Source organism: Bos javanicus, chromosome 10, assembly GCF_032452875.1.
Source record: "Bos javanicus breed banteng chromosome 10, ARS-OSU_banteng_1.0, whole genome shotgun sequence".
NCBI classification, from domain to species: domain Eukaryota; kingdom Metazoa; phylum Chordata; class Mammalia; order Artiodactyla; family Bovidae; genus Bos; species Bos javanicus.
The window spans coordinates 51814131-51831566 of record NC_083877.1 but is presented as its reverse complement, the minus strand read 5'-3'; the positions used below and the strand labels follow the sequence as shown (position 1 = coordinate 51831566).

General features: G+C 40.0%; 1 protein-coding gene across 1 annotated transcript in view; it reads right to left on the bottom strand.

Annotated features, from left to right (window-relative positions):
- ALDH1A2 (aldehyde dehydrogenase 1 family member A2) overlaps positions 1–17436 on the bottom strand; it is a 125107-nt gene that overhangs the window by 55854 nt on the left and 51817 nt on the right. Inside the window, exons 2-4 of the mRNA XM_061431165.1 lie at positions 9629–9733; positions 9302–9442; positions 6061–6190 (exon numbers count right to left, since the gene is read on the bottom strand). Of these exons, the coding sequence (XP_061287149.1) occupies positions 6061–6190; positions 9302–9442; positions 9629–9733 (376 nt within the window). The remainder of the gene's footprint in view (positions 1–6060; positions 6191–9301; positions 9443–9628; positions 9734–17436) is intronic.

Below are 17436 nucleotides of genomic sequence, written 5' to 3'. Positions count from 1 at the left end.
ATAATTCAACAAATGGATGGCCATCTTCCAATCTCTAATTTGTGTAGGAATTGCCTTTCAAGGAACTAGCAATGACCTTTTGGTGACCCCAGTAATGAACAATTAGACCAACTACACTGAACTAGTTCATTATGTCCTCTAGCAGATTCCTATGTATTCTGAGACTGAGCAGATCTCACTGGACATTTCACAGCTGTAATGATAAACTCCATAGATACCTATACAGACACTGGAGATTCTATAATAATATACAGTGAAGATGACACTATTTCCCCCAGGTGTCAAGTGGTAGCATCTCAGAAGTTTAACCACATGCTCCTGAGTCAATTATAAACATATTTTAGCTCTACCACTACACATTATATGATCTTCGGGAAAAAGCTACTTTACTTCTCTGGACCTTAGTTTCTTTGAAAAATGAGGAGGATGGCCTTAGGGATCCCTGAGTTTTCTTCAACCTGCCTCTCAAAGAGGTTACATGTGAAGCAGACTCCATGATCTGTCACCACCAATTCAGGTAACTCTACCTGCTTTGGGTTTCCCTGATAGCTCAGCTGGTAAAGAATCTGCCTGAAATGCAGGAGACACTGGGTTGGGAAGATCCACTAGAGAAGGTATAGGCTACCCACTCCAGTATTCTTGGGCTTCCCCTGTGCCTCAGCTGGTAAAGAATCTGTCTGCAACTGGAGACCTGGGTTCAATCTCTGGGCTGGGAAGATCCCCTGGAGAAGGGAAAGGCTACCCACTCCAGTATTCTGGCCTGGAGAATTCCATGGGGTCACGAAGAGTCAGACACTTTGTTTCTTTCTATCTGTATACTGGGTTCTGCTTAGGTGAGTAGAGCAAACAGCTCCTCATTCTCATTGATTGAACAAGATCTCACCATATGAGTTCTCCGTTGACAACATTAAATCAGATTGAGCTGTTGAAGGCAGAACCTTAGGATTCAAGACAATTTCTGCACATTTTTAGCCTATCCTTTAACTTAACAGGTAAAACTGAAAGAAGGTGAACTGGATAAATAATTACAGGTGGCCTGTGGAGCTTTTTAACCTTTTGATATCATAATGTATCATAAACTCATTTTTATGTCAGAATTTAGCTAAAGCATGAACTACATTTTCTCTGCTTACATATCACAAAACAACACTGTTACAGAGAAAAATCATCAGTAATGTAAACCAAAACCTCGACTTCTCCCTCAGTGAACTAAAGATAATCTTTGTTCCTTCCTCCAGCACTAAGATTTTGTGGCCATGGGAGGAGCAGAGAATTTTGGCACAGGTTAAAAATGATCAAAATGGAGATAAAACTACTTCCCCTGGAGGGCTGCTATGAGATTAGAGATACTATAATAGGCACTAGGAAAGTGTACAATAAATCATAATAATGATTATTATTTATCATCATAATTAGCAGATGTTATAGCAGAAGGGTCAAAGCACAGGATTTATGGTCAGAAAGAATGGTTCCATTGAGTACCATGGCCAGAAATTATAGATAATATTGTAAAGACAAGAACATTAAGACCATTGTGAGTCAAACTAATACTGCATGATTCTGTGAAAACATCCAACTGTGGGCCTTGGTTGGGATGTAACAGAGAGGGATGAGGGAATCTCTCAGTTCAAAGGGCGAAATGGCTGTCCAGTGGAGGCTCAGCAGTGGTCATGCTGTAACCCTTTTCTCCTCCTCCCAGATATTCTAGAGGGAGGCTGCCCTTCCGGGGGAGGGGGAAAAAGTACTTACTTGCTCTGATTATCCATTATGTCATCAAAATCTCTTTCTAAAACCAATTTTGATCAAGACACTTACTTACTTAAAATAATTCAGTGACTCACCATTACTGTGGGGAAAAACTCGTAGCAGCTTCCCCAGGCCCAGGGCCCCACTGTCTGCTAAAACTGGCCACACTAGCACATATCAGTCTGCTCCCTCTATGCTCTGCAGACTGCTAGCACTGCTGGTGGTCGCCCTGGCTACATCTTCACATACCAGCCCTTGCACAGGTATCAGCTGTGTATCTCACTTCCTTCTCCAGGAAGCCTTAATGCTGAGTGATATGCCTTTCCTACAGAGTACCCAGTGAACTTTGTATGTCCATATGTGAACAAGCCACTCTATATTGCACTCGGCTGTCTACCTGCTTGTTTCCCTTACTATTCTATGGGCATCTTACTTGTTTACCTTTGTAACCCCAGTGTTTAACACAGGTGGTTAAAAAATCTGTTGAATGAACGTATGAATGAGGGGATGCCTGAGAGACTGAGGCTGACGCATGGTAGAAGAGGTAAAGGAAGAGCCTGTCCCATTATGAGGCAGAGTGCCCAGCCTTCCTAAATGGGAAGGAGTCCAAGAGACAACAGCATAATTCTTCCCACTCTTTCTGGGTCTTATCCTTCAGTGTCAGGGATACTAAGTTGGATGAACCATGGAGTATGATTCAATGTAACAAAGCAGTCATATATTTAAAAAAAAAACTTTCAGATTTATTTTTACGACTGCTTTCTACCCTTGTATTTCCTCTAGGAACAATGGTTAATGTTAATCTAAAAATCTGCAGAGGATTCAAGACTTCACCAGGTTGACTGGCCTCTTCTTTTTCCCACTCTGCTGATAGGTCTCTACCAGAGGGTCTACAATGGCTTACGCAGAGAGAGACCTGGGTTTGAATCTCAGGCCTGCCACTTACTCACATGTGACCTTGTTCAAGACACTAAACTCTTGCTGTCTCATTTTCTTACCTGCAAAATGTGTACAATACCTTTTAAAAACTGACTTGTTTCATAGGATCACACAGAATCTCACAGATCCTATATGCAAAAGACCTTTTACATGCTCATACATAAAATACATTATTTCTTTACACTTATCATTTCAAACAAAATTAGGCTGTTTCACAGGAAAATGTGACTCAGCAGTAAAGAATCTGCCTGCAATGCAGGAGCCACAGGAGACCTGGGTTCAATCCCTGGGTTGGGAAGATTCCTTGGAGGAGGAAATGACAACCCACTCCAGTACTCTTGCCTGGAGAATCCCATGGACAGAGAAGCCTAGCAGGCTACAGTCCACAGGATCATGAAGAGTTGGACATGACTGAAGAGATTTGGCACATGGAAACGTATATAACACAATAAAGACAGAGATTTCATTGAAAAAAGCCAAGAACACAGAGACAAAAATCAAGCTGATACTAAATTATAAAGTTACACATGACAATAAAGCACAGATGGACTGACTGAACAAATGTGAGAATAAGTAAATGAACAATAATGACCCTCCCTTTCCCTGGTCTTCTACTATGACCCCCCAGTAGCCTATAGGCATGCCAAAATGTATCCAAAACTGGAACAGAAAGGAAAGTGGCCAACTTCATGTCTGTCTTCATCCTTCCTTCACCTGCCTGAGGCACCACAGTGAAATATCTTACGTCCCAGACCCACAGCTTCTCAGGACCTCTGCCTAACAACCTGAATCCCTGGAGAGTTCTTCATCCTAGTATCCCTCTAAATGCACGTTAGGGGAAATCAGGGAAACAAAAATTACTTAGCATTTTGCAGAATTCCTCCTCTTTTTTCCTTCACAGGCTGGACACCAGTTTATGAGTAAAGGTGGGAGAGACTACTGTGCATGCCTCTTCTAAGCCCTGTACTTCTAACTCAGAATCTCTAAAGAGCATCAGATGAAAACAGTGAGGCTTATAAACCAACTACCTCTATTGCCAGATAAAATTATAGTACAGTATCAAATACGATCAAAAATTCCAACAAATCTTTATCTAATCAATCAAGGACTTCTCTCCTAAGGAGGCAAAAGAAAATCAAGACATTGTTAGGCCAAGTAGGTATTTATGTATACATATAGCCTTCGATCTCCGTATATCATTTGAAAAGATGTTGAAATATCCGAAACATTAAAATGGCAGTTGGGGTGGGATGCAAAAAACTGGAGCCTTTGATCCTGATAATTTCCTTTCTACATTGAAACAGCACAGGTCAGCCTGAAAAGGCTGACGCATGTCCTGTCCTTGAGAAGGGTTTTAATTCCCAGGCCCTCCCTTCCCTCCAGGAAGCCTTAATGCTGAGTGATATGCCTTTCCTACAGAGTACCCACTGAACTTTGTATGTCCATATGTGAACAAGCCACTCTATATTGCACTCGGCTGTCTACCTGCTTGTTTTCCTTACTATTCTATGGGCATCACATACCAAACTGTGACTCTGTCTCACTTAGGCCATTCTTCAACCCTACATATCCTACAAAGAACAGTGGTCCATAATATCTGAGAGCCAGGACTAAACTAAGATTCTGGCATTCCTTTATCTTCTCCATCCTTCTGAGTCTGAACTTGGGAAATTTCTGAATGGCAGGGAAGAGTCTCTATAACCAGAAAGCCATTTTCTAAAACCAGCATTCCACATGTCACCATCATTCATGGAGATAATTTTAAAATAGTCCTTTGAAGTCTTGTCTCTCTTCTTTGTCACTGTGACTCCTCACTACTTGAGGCAGAGAACCAGCAGCACAGGCATCGCCTGGCAGCTGGTTAGGAACACAGATTCTCAGACCCCATCCTAGACCTGCACTTGAAGACGATTCCAGGTAATACATATGCACATTCAGGTTTGAGAGGCACTGCTCTAAGCCAGCTACCCTATCAGCCATCAGTTTCCTTTTCTGGGAAACCAATTCTCTTCCATTGAGGAAGGCCCACACTGGCACTCGAAGGTCCCCAGCATCACTCTCTACTCTCCCCAATGTGCACACGGAAAGCTGGCTCTTCTCCAAAGAACACAGGTAGAGCACCTGGCACACTGCTTAGCCCATCCAGGAGCCACTCAAACACACGTATTTTCTTTCTGTATACCTATTCACCACTGCCAATATCCTCACCTCTCTTCCAGTTGGCCCCTTTCCTGTCACAATCTTTCTTCCTCCCAGTTTCTAAAACAGATTCTCTAGTGAAGTGATTCGCCAGGCTCTAACACCAAAGTTTTGGCCCTGCAGTTTATTTACTGGGTGAATCAGGAAGACAATTTAACATTTCTAGGCCTCAGTTTTTCCCTCTGGTAATAACAGTGTCTACCCCTCGGGGCTGCTGTGAAAGCACTTTATTTCATATCACTGCAGCACAGTACTCACGCTTGGCTTCCCAGGTGGCACTGGTGGTGAAGCCTGACGATGCAGGAGATGTAAGAGGTGCAGGTTCGATCCCTGGGTCAGAAAGATCCCCTGGAGAAGGAAACGGCAACCCCCTCCAGTATTCTTGCCTGGAAGATCCCTATGGACAGAGAAGCCTGGGGGGCTTGTGTTCATGCTCAGACCGAGACCTTTCCACTGACTTAGTTTGGATGCCTTCCCACTGCTTTAAGGGCCACAGCACTGACAGGCCAAGCCACATGGCTTAGCACCTAATTGCAACTCTCCTGTAGAGATCTTTGTTTTGTGTTACTGGTTTTGTCTCCAAAACTGGATCTTAAAAGACAATGTGTCAGGATGGTGGTTGTTTTTACAGATGGTAAAAGTAGTTCATGGTCTTTATAGGAAATACAGAAAATATAGAGAAATATGAAAAAGAAATAATAAACAATCCATAATCTCACCACTCAGAGAAAACAACTGTTAACATTTTAGAGGATTTCCTTCTAAACAAGAAAATCTTAGGTTTCAGGAGACCAAGGGCCAAGTCTTAATCTTCTCAGAGTTTTCCCTGGCTTTCCCACACCCAATGCTTGTCCCGCCCCCAGCACCTAAGCTAGCACAGTGCAAGGAACTCTGCAGCAGACACACGCTTGTTCCTTAGCTGACTGACGTACTGATGTGGCTTTCTCTGCACCTATGTATGGACTGGCTACATACTGAAATAGGGATACTGTCAGAAGCAGTGACAAAATCTGTTTTGTTCTTTGTTCAGTTCAAGCTGCTGCAAAAGTGTGCTCAGATCTGTACTCCACGTGACTGCTGTCTGTGTTTGGTGACTGCTGTCTGTGTTTGGTGGTGACAGTGTGTTTCTGCTGAGGTCTCATGTTTCCCTTTTCAACGTACTCAGGTCTCACATACCTACAGGAATGGTCATCCCGTGAATTTTATCAGCCCAGCCTGCATAATACCGAAGGGTTTTGATGACTCCTTGCAAATCGACATAAAATGCTTGCAGGAACGGTTTGCCACCATTGAGGGATTCCATGGTCTGTGGGAAAAGAAACAGAGAGAACTTCCCAGTGATACACTAAGTGATTGCTGGAGCAAACAAAGAAAGGAATGGAAAAAGTACAAATGAATCTGAATAATGACGCATACCTGGTCAACTCTGATTTCCCAAATGAAAAGATTTTAGTACTGCTTGTTGAGTTTAGTTTCCAGTAAAAGCCACCATGAGTACGTATGTGCGTGTTCTTGTGCTTGGGTATGTGCTTCCAGTAACCACTATTCCAATATATAAACACTACTGGTGATAAAGAAAGTGTTCTGCTTGTCAACCAGCTTCTGTTATATTAATGATCAGAGCTGCGTGGGGATTTTTCAGAGTCTACATCAGTAATCTGAATCCATAAAGAGGAGCAGGGACATGGGCTTTTATGCACTTGATGAGAATATAAAACGTTCTCCACAGCTGCCAAGACCCCTGCTGAGAAATGGAATGGCCACGGTGCACAGCGAGTTTATTTATTACCACCAAATAAACAAGATCTCCTCTAGGGAAGCTCATACTGTAACAACATGAGGGCTGGTTTTCTGTAAATATTTAGCTTAACAACCATTATCTATTAAGAGTGAAGTACTCGGTCCATTTAATAAAAATAGAGTTAGAGTTATTAAGCAGTTTTAGATTATAAATGTTATTATTTTAATGACACATTCCTAAATAGGATAAGTCTGTAATGTAAAGAATTTAAGAAGAATTCACTGGAATGAGAAGAGTATTTTGACTTGAGAAAGAGTAGGTGTTTTTACATATTTAACAAATAATATAAACAAAAACATATGTTTGCAATCTCATGTCCTCTTCCTCAAGGACATTTTACAATATATACTAGTACTAAAATTATCTGAGTACTAACAAAACTAAAATTGAAATACTCTCCATTCAATGACATAAAAATAGTATTTACAGTGTAATTTATTCACATATTATGTGTATAAGATGGAACTCATTTAAAAATATTATGTGACCTATTCACTGTATATTACAAATATACAGCAAAACAAGGTATTTCCCAGTTCTTTTTAGAATATTTATAGGTCTGTGAGATGAGCATTATATTCTCCACACAGAGGGCATAGAGCCAAGGTCTAGACTACACAGACTAAAGCAGAGCCATTCATCAGATTCTAGGCCACCTACGTAGTCCATCCCTATGAGCTGTTGATCACCTGAGAGTTGCCAGCCCTGGGTTTATTCTCAATTGTGTTTACCTGGATGCAATATTAACTTCAGTATTCTGGTCAGGAGCTTCCCTATATTCAAGAGGCTGCTGCTGCTGCTGCTGCTAAGTTGCTTCAGTTGTGTCCGACTCTGTGTAACCCCATAGACAGCAGCCCACCAGGATCCCCCACCCCTGGGATTCTCCAGGCAAGAACACTGGAGTGGGTTGCCATTTCCTTCTCCAATGCATGAAAGTGAAAAGTGAAAATGAAGTCGCTCAGTTGTGTCTGACTCTTAGTGACCCCATGGACTGTAGCCTTCCAGGCTCCTCTGTCCATGGGATTTTCCAGGCAAGAGTACTGGAGTGGGGTGCCATTGCCTTCTCCATTCAAGAGGCTACCTCTTAATAAAATTCATTTGTCACATGGCTTAGGAGTGTTTAAAAGTAGGACTCTCAGTTAAGTGTGATGGGAAAAAGGACTTGACCACAGTGAGACATGTCAGAGAAAGGATGGCATTTGAATGTTATGACATGAAAAGATAACTGCAGAAATGATCTACATCTTCATCTAGTAAGTCCTGCTAAGCTAATGTTATGAATACTGTATGGATTTAACTGAAATAGATACTTAACAGCCATCAATGTGCCCCCATCACACTATTTATGTGCCAAGAACTATACTCGGATTACAACATAAGGAAGTAAAACACACTTTTTACTCTCAAAGAAATCAAAATCCAGTAAAAAGACAGCATACAGACCAGCATTCCCCCAAGGTACGCCAAAGAACTGTTTTGTACGATATTGACAGGTTAGCCAGAAAATTAGTGTTGAGGCTCCAAGAGGGTTGAGACACACTGAGTAGGGCTTGTCAGTCTTTAATATGCCAAGTGTCTTACGAATCTCCATGAAACACCTTTCCCAATATGTAGAAACATCTCATTGGAAACAGCATTCCTTGAAGTACCAAACCAGAAAATGCTTTTATGGACAAATATGTGTTATGCACAGCAGGAGTTCCAAACCATCTCCATAAAGCATCCATTTTTGTTTCCACACTAGAAACAGATCCATGAGGGGGATGGAAGAAGGGAGCGTGATGGTAGAAGTGACAATGCTGAAGGGACTGATGCTCCCCCCGCAAAGGAAACCCAACAGTGATGTGACTTTCCAAGCAGAGGGAGACCATAGTATTCATGACCTTAATGCACTGACTCGACAAGGATGCCCTCAATATTAAATGATCAACTATGGGTCATGCAGGTGGAGACTACAGGCATTCCAAAATGGTTCCAGTGTCCAAAAGAGTTTGTATTCTCAAAGAAACTGACTTCTATTTTTAAAACAGCATCAACAACAACAAACCACTAGGAAAGGAATGTCCCTTATGTGAGAAAATGATCGTTGTAGCAAAAGAAAGTTGCTGTCTCCTGTCTCTCCTTTCTATTAATTCTACAACGTGACAAAAGAACAAAGGGAGCAGAGGTGTATGAGAGGTCTGCATCACGCCTTCTGCTTCTGAAGGATTCTCTTTGGTCAAGAGGGGCTCACACTGGAGAGGCAAAACTCTTCTGAAAGCCAACAGAGTGGTTTGGCTTCCTGCAGGCAACATGGTCACTTTCCCATGCTGGACTGTTTCTGTTCTTTTTGTTGAGGGTGGGAGGGAGAGGGACAAGGAAAGCAGCAAGGTCTGTACCAGTCATGGGAAGCTATGGTTTTGTTCTTAAAAATTCAGTAAGAAAAGACACTCAGCTGGTCCCCAAAAGCCAAACCTCTCCCCCTTTTCATGAGTTATTATGTACTCCTTCACTTGTTCCCCAGATCTGCATCATATCATGCTTTCAGAAAGACTGAGGAATCTACATTTCAATGGATGGTAAGTTTGGTGGTAAAGACGATGTTTGGTGGTAAAGATGTTTTCTTAGGTTACTTACCGCAAGGACTGCCCTGTCTCGTTCCACCAAATCTGCAAGCTTATCCAACAGACGGCCTCTTTCTGAAGCATCCATCCTTCTCCACACTGAACCCAGAGAGAAAGCCAGGCGGGCTGCCTGCACTGCTTTGTCTATGTCTGCCTGTTAGAGAGGAAAAGAGAGAATGATACAATAAAGGAAGAAACATTTGCTTTCACACACATGCAAAAAAAAAAAAAAAAAGGTGATAAATGAACATTAGTGGTGATGTCTGGAGAGCATAAATTTAGTGTTTTGCTGTCTGAAGGTAGTTATTTCATAGCAATTTTTCTTCTCAGATGAACATACCTTGTCTGCTTCTTGAACTTCACACACCTGTTCTCCTGTGGCTGGATTATAGACAGGGAACACTCGCCCACTCTCTGAATTCTGCCACTCGTTGTTAATAAAAATCTAAGGGAATAGACAACAGAATGGCCTCCATGAGACAAGTGACAGAAAGTCAGTCAATGGTGCTGTATTATACAAAAGTACTATAGTAATAATACTTGGTCTGCCAGTATTCTTGGGCTTCCCTGGTGACTCAGACGGTAAAGAATCCACCTGCAATGTGGGAGACCTGGGTTCAGTCCCTGGGTTACCTCCAGGGTTCAATCCCTGGAGGAGGGTATGATAACCCACTCTACTATTCTTGCCTGGAGAATCCCCATGGACAGAGGAGCCTGGCGGGCTACAGTCCATAGGGTTGCAGAGTTGGACACGACAGTAACTAAGCATAGCACAGCATACTTGCTGGTATATAACTAAAGTACAGAATCTGAAGAGTTACAAGAAAAGCTTGATCATTATGCAGTCTAGCCTTACCCTCAATTCATAAATTTCCTTTATGGTATTTTTACCTCAATGTCATCCAAAGATTAAATATAATGCTTACCTTTAGTACATCTGTCAATTACTGAGACAGTCAAACAAGGAAGGAAGGAGAGTCTCACCTACATACAGAGCATATACTGAGGCTGAGAAAGTATTTATTATAGTCCAGGCTCTGGCCAATACCCCAAAAGGGGTAAATCACAGATCAAACTGACAGTCATCCAGCTTAAGCTACTAGTTTCTCTGTCAGAGGCCTTAAGTGAGTTTACAAGGAAACCTGAATGGTGCTGGAACAAGTATTTGCCTAACTTATAGTCAGAACCAGAACACAGCAATGACTTTGACCAAACCAACTGGTGAGTTGAACAACTTATGCGAGTAAACCCCAGTTAGATCTCTTTCCTTTTGCTGGGTAGGCAAAGGGAAAAGGCCTGTAACTTTCCAATTGGTCTCTCCAGGATTTTTCTTAAGAGCCTTGGTTTCTTTATATAGGAAATGAAGGCTATCTTAAAATGGCAAAGAGACTAATGGTTTAAGAAATTATGCTTTTACCATGTCCCACAGGTTTTGGGTTGTTGTGTTTTCATTTTCATTCGTTTCTATGCAAATTTTGATTTCTTTCTTGATTTCTTCTGTGATTTGTTGGTTATTCAGCAGTGTGTTGTTCAGCCTCCATATGTTGGAATTTTTCATAGTTTTTCTCCTGTAGTTGAGATCTAATCTTACTGCATTGTGGTCAGAAAAGATGCTTGGAATGATTTCTATTTTTTTGAATTTACCAAGGCTAGCTTTATGGCCCAGGATGTGATCTATCCTGGAGAAGGTTCCATGTGCGCTTGAGAAAAAGGTGAAATTCATTGTTTTGGGATGAAATGTCCTATAGATATCAATTAGGTCTAACTGGTCTATTGTATCATTTAAAGTTTGTGTTTCCTTGTTAATTTTCTGTTTAGTTGATCTATCCATAGGTGTGAGTGGGGTATTAAAGTCTCCCACTATTATTGTGTTATTGTTAATGTCTCCTTTCATACTTGTTAGCATTTGTCTTACATACTGCGGTGCTCCCGTGTTGGGTGCATATATATTTATAATTGTTATATCTTCTTCTTGGATTGATCCTTTGATCATTATGTAGTGACCATCTTTGTCTCTTTTCACAGCCTTTGTTTTAAAGTCTACACGGGGAAAGTTCATAGCAATACAGGCACACCTCAAGAAACAAGAAAAAAGTAAAATAAATAACCTAACTCTACACCTAAAGCAACTAGAAAAGGAAGAAATGAAGAACCCCAGGGTTAGTAGAAGGAAAGAAATCTTAAAAATTAGAGCAGAAATAAATGCAAAAGAAACAAAAGAGACCATAGCAAAAATCAACAAAACCAAAAGCTGGTTCTTTGAAAGGATAAATAAAATTGACAAACCATTAGCCAGACTCATCAAGAAACAAAGGGAGAAAAATCAAATCAATAAAATTAGAAACGAAAATGGAGAGATCACAACAGACAACACAGAAATACAAAGGATCATAAGAGACTACTATCAACAATTATATGCCAATAAAATGGACAATGTGGAAGAAATGGACAAATTCTTAGAAAAGTACAACTTTCCAAAACTTGACCAGGAAGAAATAGAAAATCTTAACAGACCCATCACAAGCACGGAAATTGAAACTGTAATCAAAAATCTTACAGCAAGCAAAAGCCCCAGTCCAGACGGCTTCACAGCTGAATTCTACCAAAAATTTAGAGAAGAGCTAACACCTATCCTGCTCAAACTCTTCCAGAAAATTGCAGAGGAAGGTAAACTTCCAAACTCATTCTATGAGGCCACCATCACCCTAATACCAAAACCTGAGAAAGATCCCACAAAAAAAGAAAACTACAGGCCAATATCACTGATGAACATAGATGCAAAAATCCTTAACAAAATTCTAGCAATCAGAATCCAACAACACATTAAAAAGATCATACACCATGATCAAGTGGGCTTTATCCCAGGGATGCAAGGATTCTTCAATATCCGCAAATCAATCAATGTAACACACCACATTAACAAATTGAAAAATAAAAACCATATGATTATCTCAATAGATGCAGAGAAAGCCTTTGACAAAATTCAACACCCATTTATGATAAAAACTCTCCAGAAAGCAGGAATAGAAGGAACATACCTGAACATAATAAAAGCTATATATGACAAACCCACAGCAAACATTATCCTCAATGGTGAAAAATTGAAAGCATTTCCCCTAAAGTCAGGAACAAGACAAGGGTGCCCACTTTCACCATTACTATTCAACATAGTTTTGGAAGTTTTGGCCACAGCAATCAGAGCAGAAAAAATAAATAAAAGGAATCCAAATTGGAAAAGAAGAAATAAAACTCTCACTATTTGCAGATGACATGATCCTCTACATAGAAAACCCTAAAGACTCCACCAGAAAATTACTAGAGCTAATCAATGACCATAGTAAAGTTGCAGGATATAAAATCAACACACAGAAATCCCTTGCATTCCTATACACTAATAATGAGAAAACATAAAGAGAAATTAAGGAAACAATTCCATTCACCATTGCAACGGAAAGAATAAAATACTTAGGAATATATCTACCTAAAGAAACTAAAGACCTATATATAGAAAACTATAAAACACTGGTGAAAGAAATCAAAGAGGACACTAATAGATGGAGAAATATACCATGTTCATGGATCAGAAGAATCAATATAGTGAAAATGAGTATACTACCCAAAGCAATTTACAGATTCAATGCAATCCCTATCAAGCTACCAACAGTATTCTTCACAGAGCTAGAACAAATAATTTCACAATTTGTATGGAAATACAAAAAACCTCGAATAGCCAAAGCAATCTTGAGAAAGAAGAATGGAACTGGAGGAATCAACCTACCTGACTTCAGGCTCTACTACAAAGCCACAGTTATCAAGACAGTATGGTACTGGCACAAAGACAGAAATATAGATCAATGGAACAAAATAGAAAGCCCAGAGATAAATCCACACACCTATGGACACCTTATCTTTGACAAAGGAGGCAAGACTATACAATGGATTAAAGACAATCTCTTTAACAAGTGGTGCTGGGAAATCTGGTCAACCACGTGTAAAATAATGAAACTAGAACACTTTCTAACACCATACACAAAAATAAACTCAAAATGGATTAAAGATCTAAACATAAGACCAGAAACTATAAAACTCCTAGAGGAGAACATAGGCAAAACACTCTCTGACATACATCACAGCAGGATCCTCTATGACCCACCTCCCAGAATATTGGAAATAAAAGCAAAAATAAACAAATGGGACCTAATTAACCTTAAAAGCTTCTGCACATCAAAGGAAACTATAAGCAAGGTGAAAAGACAGCCTTCAGAATGGGAGAAAATAATAGCAAATGAAGCAACTGACAAACAACTAATCTCAAAAATATACAAGCAACTCCTACAACTCAACTCCAGAAAAATAAATGACCCAATCAAAAAATGGGCCAAAGAACTAAATAGACATTTCTCCAAAGAAGACATACAGATGGCTAACAAACACATGAAAAGATGCTCAACATCACTCATTATCAGAGAAATGCAAATCAAAACCACTATGAGGTACCATTTCACACCAGTCAGAATGGCTGCGATCCAAAAGTCTACAAATAATAAATCTGGAGAGGGTGTGGAGAAAAGGGAACTCTCTTACACTGTTGGTGGGAATGCAAACTAGTACAGCCACTATGGAGAACAGTGTGGATATTCCTTAAAAAACTGGAAATAGAACTGCCTTATGATCCAGCAATCCCACTACTGGGCATACACACTGAGGAAACCAGAAGGGAAAGAGACACGTGTACCCCAATGTTCATCGCAGCACTGTTTATAATAGCCAGGACATGGAAGCAACCTAGACGTCCATCAGCAGATGAATGGATAAGAAAGCTGTGGTACATATACACAATGGAGTATTACTCAGCCATTAAAAAGAATACATTTGAATCAGTTCTAATGAGGTGGATGAAACTGGAGCCTATTATACAGAGTGAAGTAAGCCAGAAGGAAAAACACCAATACAGTATACTAACGCATATATATGGAATTTAGAAAGATGCTAACAATAACCCTGTGTACAAGACAGCAAAAGAGACACTGATGTATAGAACAGTCTTATGGACTCTGTGGGAGAGGGAGAGGGTGGGAAGATTTGGGAGAATGGCATTGAAACATGTAAAATATCATGTATGAAACGAGATGCCAGTCCAGGTTTGATGCATGATGCTGGATGCTTGGGGCTAGTGCACTGGGACGACTCAGAGGGATAGTATGGGGAGGGAGGAGGGAGGAGGGTTCAGGATGGGGAACACATGTATACCTGTGGCGGATTCATTTTGATATTTGGGAAAACTAATACAGTTATGTAAAGTTTAAAAATAAAATAAAACTAAAACAATAAAAAAAAAAGAAATTATGCAAGTCAATTTCTAAGGAGATTTGTAAGAGATGAGTTAAAGGAGGAGGGAAAATATGGGCAAAAACATTAAATTTTTATTGACATTATGAAAAAATCCAAACTAATATTTTGGACTATGAAAGCTCAAAGAATACATAAAGATATTTTGCTTCATAAAATTTATGGCACAACAACAAACATTTCTGAACTTATGAACTATTTAGTAGCCAGTCAATTTAGAACAAACACAACGATGAGCTGATTTGCTACTACCTGGCATTTTAATAATTACAGATGAAGCTAAGTGAGTGTATATCTACAATTTTAAATATTAAGTTCTAGATTATGTCAGATCTTTGCTTTTTCCTTGATTTGATAAAACAATGAGCCTGTGTTAAAGGAGTCTTCTTTTACTGAAGGCTTTTTAAGATAAAAGGAGGGAAAAAATGCCTTAAGCCTATAAACGCACTTAATACAAATGTATTGAGCACAAACACAATGACTTTGTAACAAATTTTAAGTTTTTACTATGAATGTGTAAACATGCTTAATATGCTGTATTCATTTGTATAATGTATTTAATAAATGCAAGGTATTTCTAGACACAGGAGAGGCAAGGATGATTAAGAGTTTCAGTCTTTCAGGGTCAACAGTCCCTAGTAGTTTATTAAATACTTACAACAACCCTAATGGCAGGATTTTATTATTTCAACTAAAGATGAAAACATTAAGAGAGGTTAATAGTCAGAAAAAGCAGGTCATCTCTGGGGCTCTGATTTAGTCTGCTGCTCTTCCCACTATACCCTGGTTTCCAGACTTGCTCAGACCAAAGAAACACAACTATTTAATAGTTATAAGACTCTTTTCACTCCATTTAACAAATTTCCTAACATTTTACAGCTCATCGAATCTGTATACCCCTTTGAAATGCAGTATGATCTTAAAGGTAACAAAAGAAAAACATTTATTAGAGGTTAGTTTCATTAAACATTCACTTCTAGACTTTATCAGGTTTAAGGGAGAATGCAATGGGTCGTGCCAATACTCTTTTTATTCACTGTTTGACTAAAACCTCTTAAATCTTGATGTATCATCAGATCCAATTACAGTTTTTAAGCTTTATTGAACAGTTCTAAATGTATGTGCTGTGGTGGTGGTGGTTTAGTCGCTCAGTCATGTCTGACTGCATGGACTATAGCCCGCCAGGCTGCTCTGTCCATGGAATTCTCCAGGCAAGAATACTGGAGTGGGTTGGCATTTCCTGCTCCAGGGATCTTCCTGACCCAGGGATCAAACCTGGGTCTCCTCATTGCAGACATATTCTTTACTGACTGAGTCACCAGGAATGTATGTAAAGATTGATATTCCATGACCTTTTATTGTTTCTTAGAGGTCTACCAAAGATCAAACAGAAAAACTACTTATTTTTTAATAGAATAAAATTCATCCTCTTACTGTTATTTAAGCCCATGGATCATTTTCCCAGTATAAAATATAGTATGGGATCTTTTTTAAAAAATTAATTAATTCATTTTAATTGGAAGCTAGTTACCCTACAATATTGTGGTGGTTTTTGCCATACATTGACATGAATCAGTCACGGGGGTACATGTGTTTCCCCGTCCCAAACCCCCCTCCCACCTCTCTCCCCATCCCATCCCTCTGGGTTGTCCCAGTGCATGAGCTTTGAGTGCCCTGTTTCATGCATCAAGCTTGAACTGGTCATCCATCTCACATATGGTAATATACATGTTTCAATGTTACTCTCTTCCTATTTGGAGCCAGTCTGTTGTTTCATGTCCAGTTCTAACTGTTGCTTCCTGACCTGCATACAGATTTCTCAAGAGGCAGGTCAGGTGGTCTGATATTCCCATCTCTTTCAGAATTTTCCACAGTTTATTGTGATCCACACAAAGGCTTTGGCATAGTCAATAAAGCAGAAACAGATGTTTTTCTGGAACTCTCTTGCTTTTTTGATGATTCAGCAGATGTTGGCAATTTGATCTCTGGTTCTTTTGCCTTTTCCAAAACCAGCTTGAACATCTGAAAGTTCACAGTTCACGTACTGTTGAAGTCTGGCTTGGAGAATTTTGAGCATTACTTTACAAGCATGTGAAAGTGAAGTCACTCAGTCATGTCTAACTCTTTGCGACCCCATGGACTATAGCCCACCAGGCTCCTCCATCCATGAGATTCTCCAGGCAAGAGTACTGGAGTGGGTTGTCATTTCCTTCTCCAACAAGCATGTGAGATGAGTACAACTGTGTGGTAGTTTGAGCATTCTTTGGCATTGCCTTTCTTAGTGATTGGAATGAAAACTGATCTTTTCCAGTCCTGTGGCCACTGCCGAGTTTTCCAAATTTGCTGGAACAACAGACTTGTTCCAAATAGGGAAAGGAGTATGTCAAGGCTGTATATTGTCACTGTGCTTATTTAACTTATATGCAGAGTACATCATGAAAAATGCTGGGCTGGATGAAGCACAAGCTGGAACCAATATTACCAGGAGAAATATCAATAACCTCAGATATGCGGATGACACCACCCTTTTGGCAGAAAGCGAGGAAGAACTAAAGAGCCTCTTGATGAAAGTGAAAGAGGAGAGTGAAAAAGTTGGCTTAAAGCTCAACATTCAGAAAACTAAGATCATGGCATCTAGTCCCATCACTTCATGGCAAATAGATGGGGAAACAGTGGAAACAGTGGCTGACTATTTTGGGGGGGGCTCCAAAATTACTGCAGATGGTGATTGCAGCCATGAAATTAAAGGACGCTTGCTCCTTGGAAGGAAAGTTATGACCAACCTAGACAGCATATTCA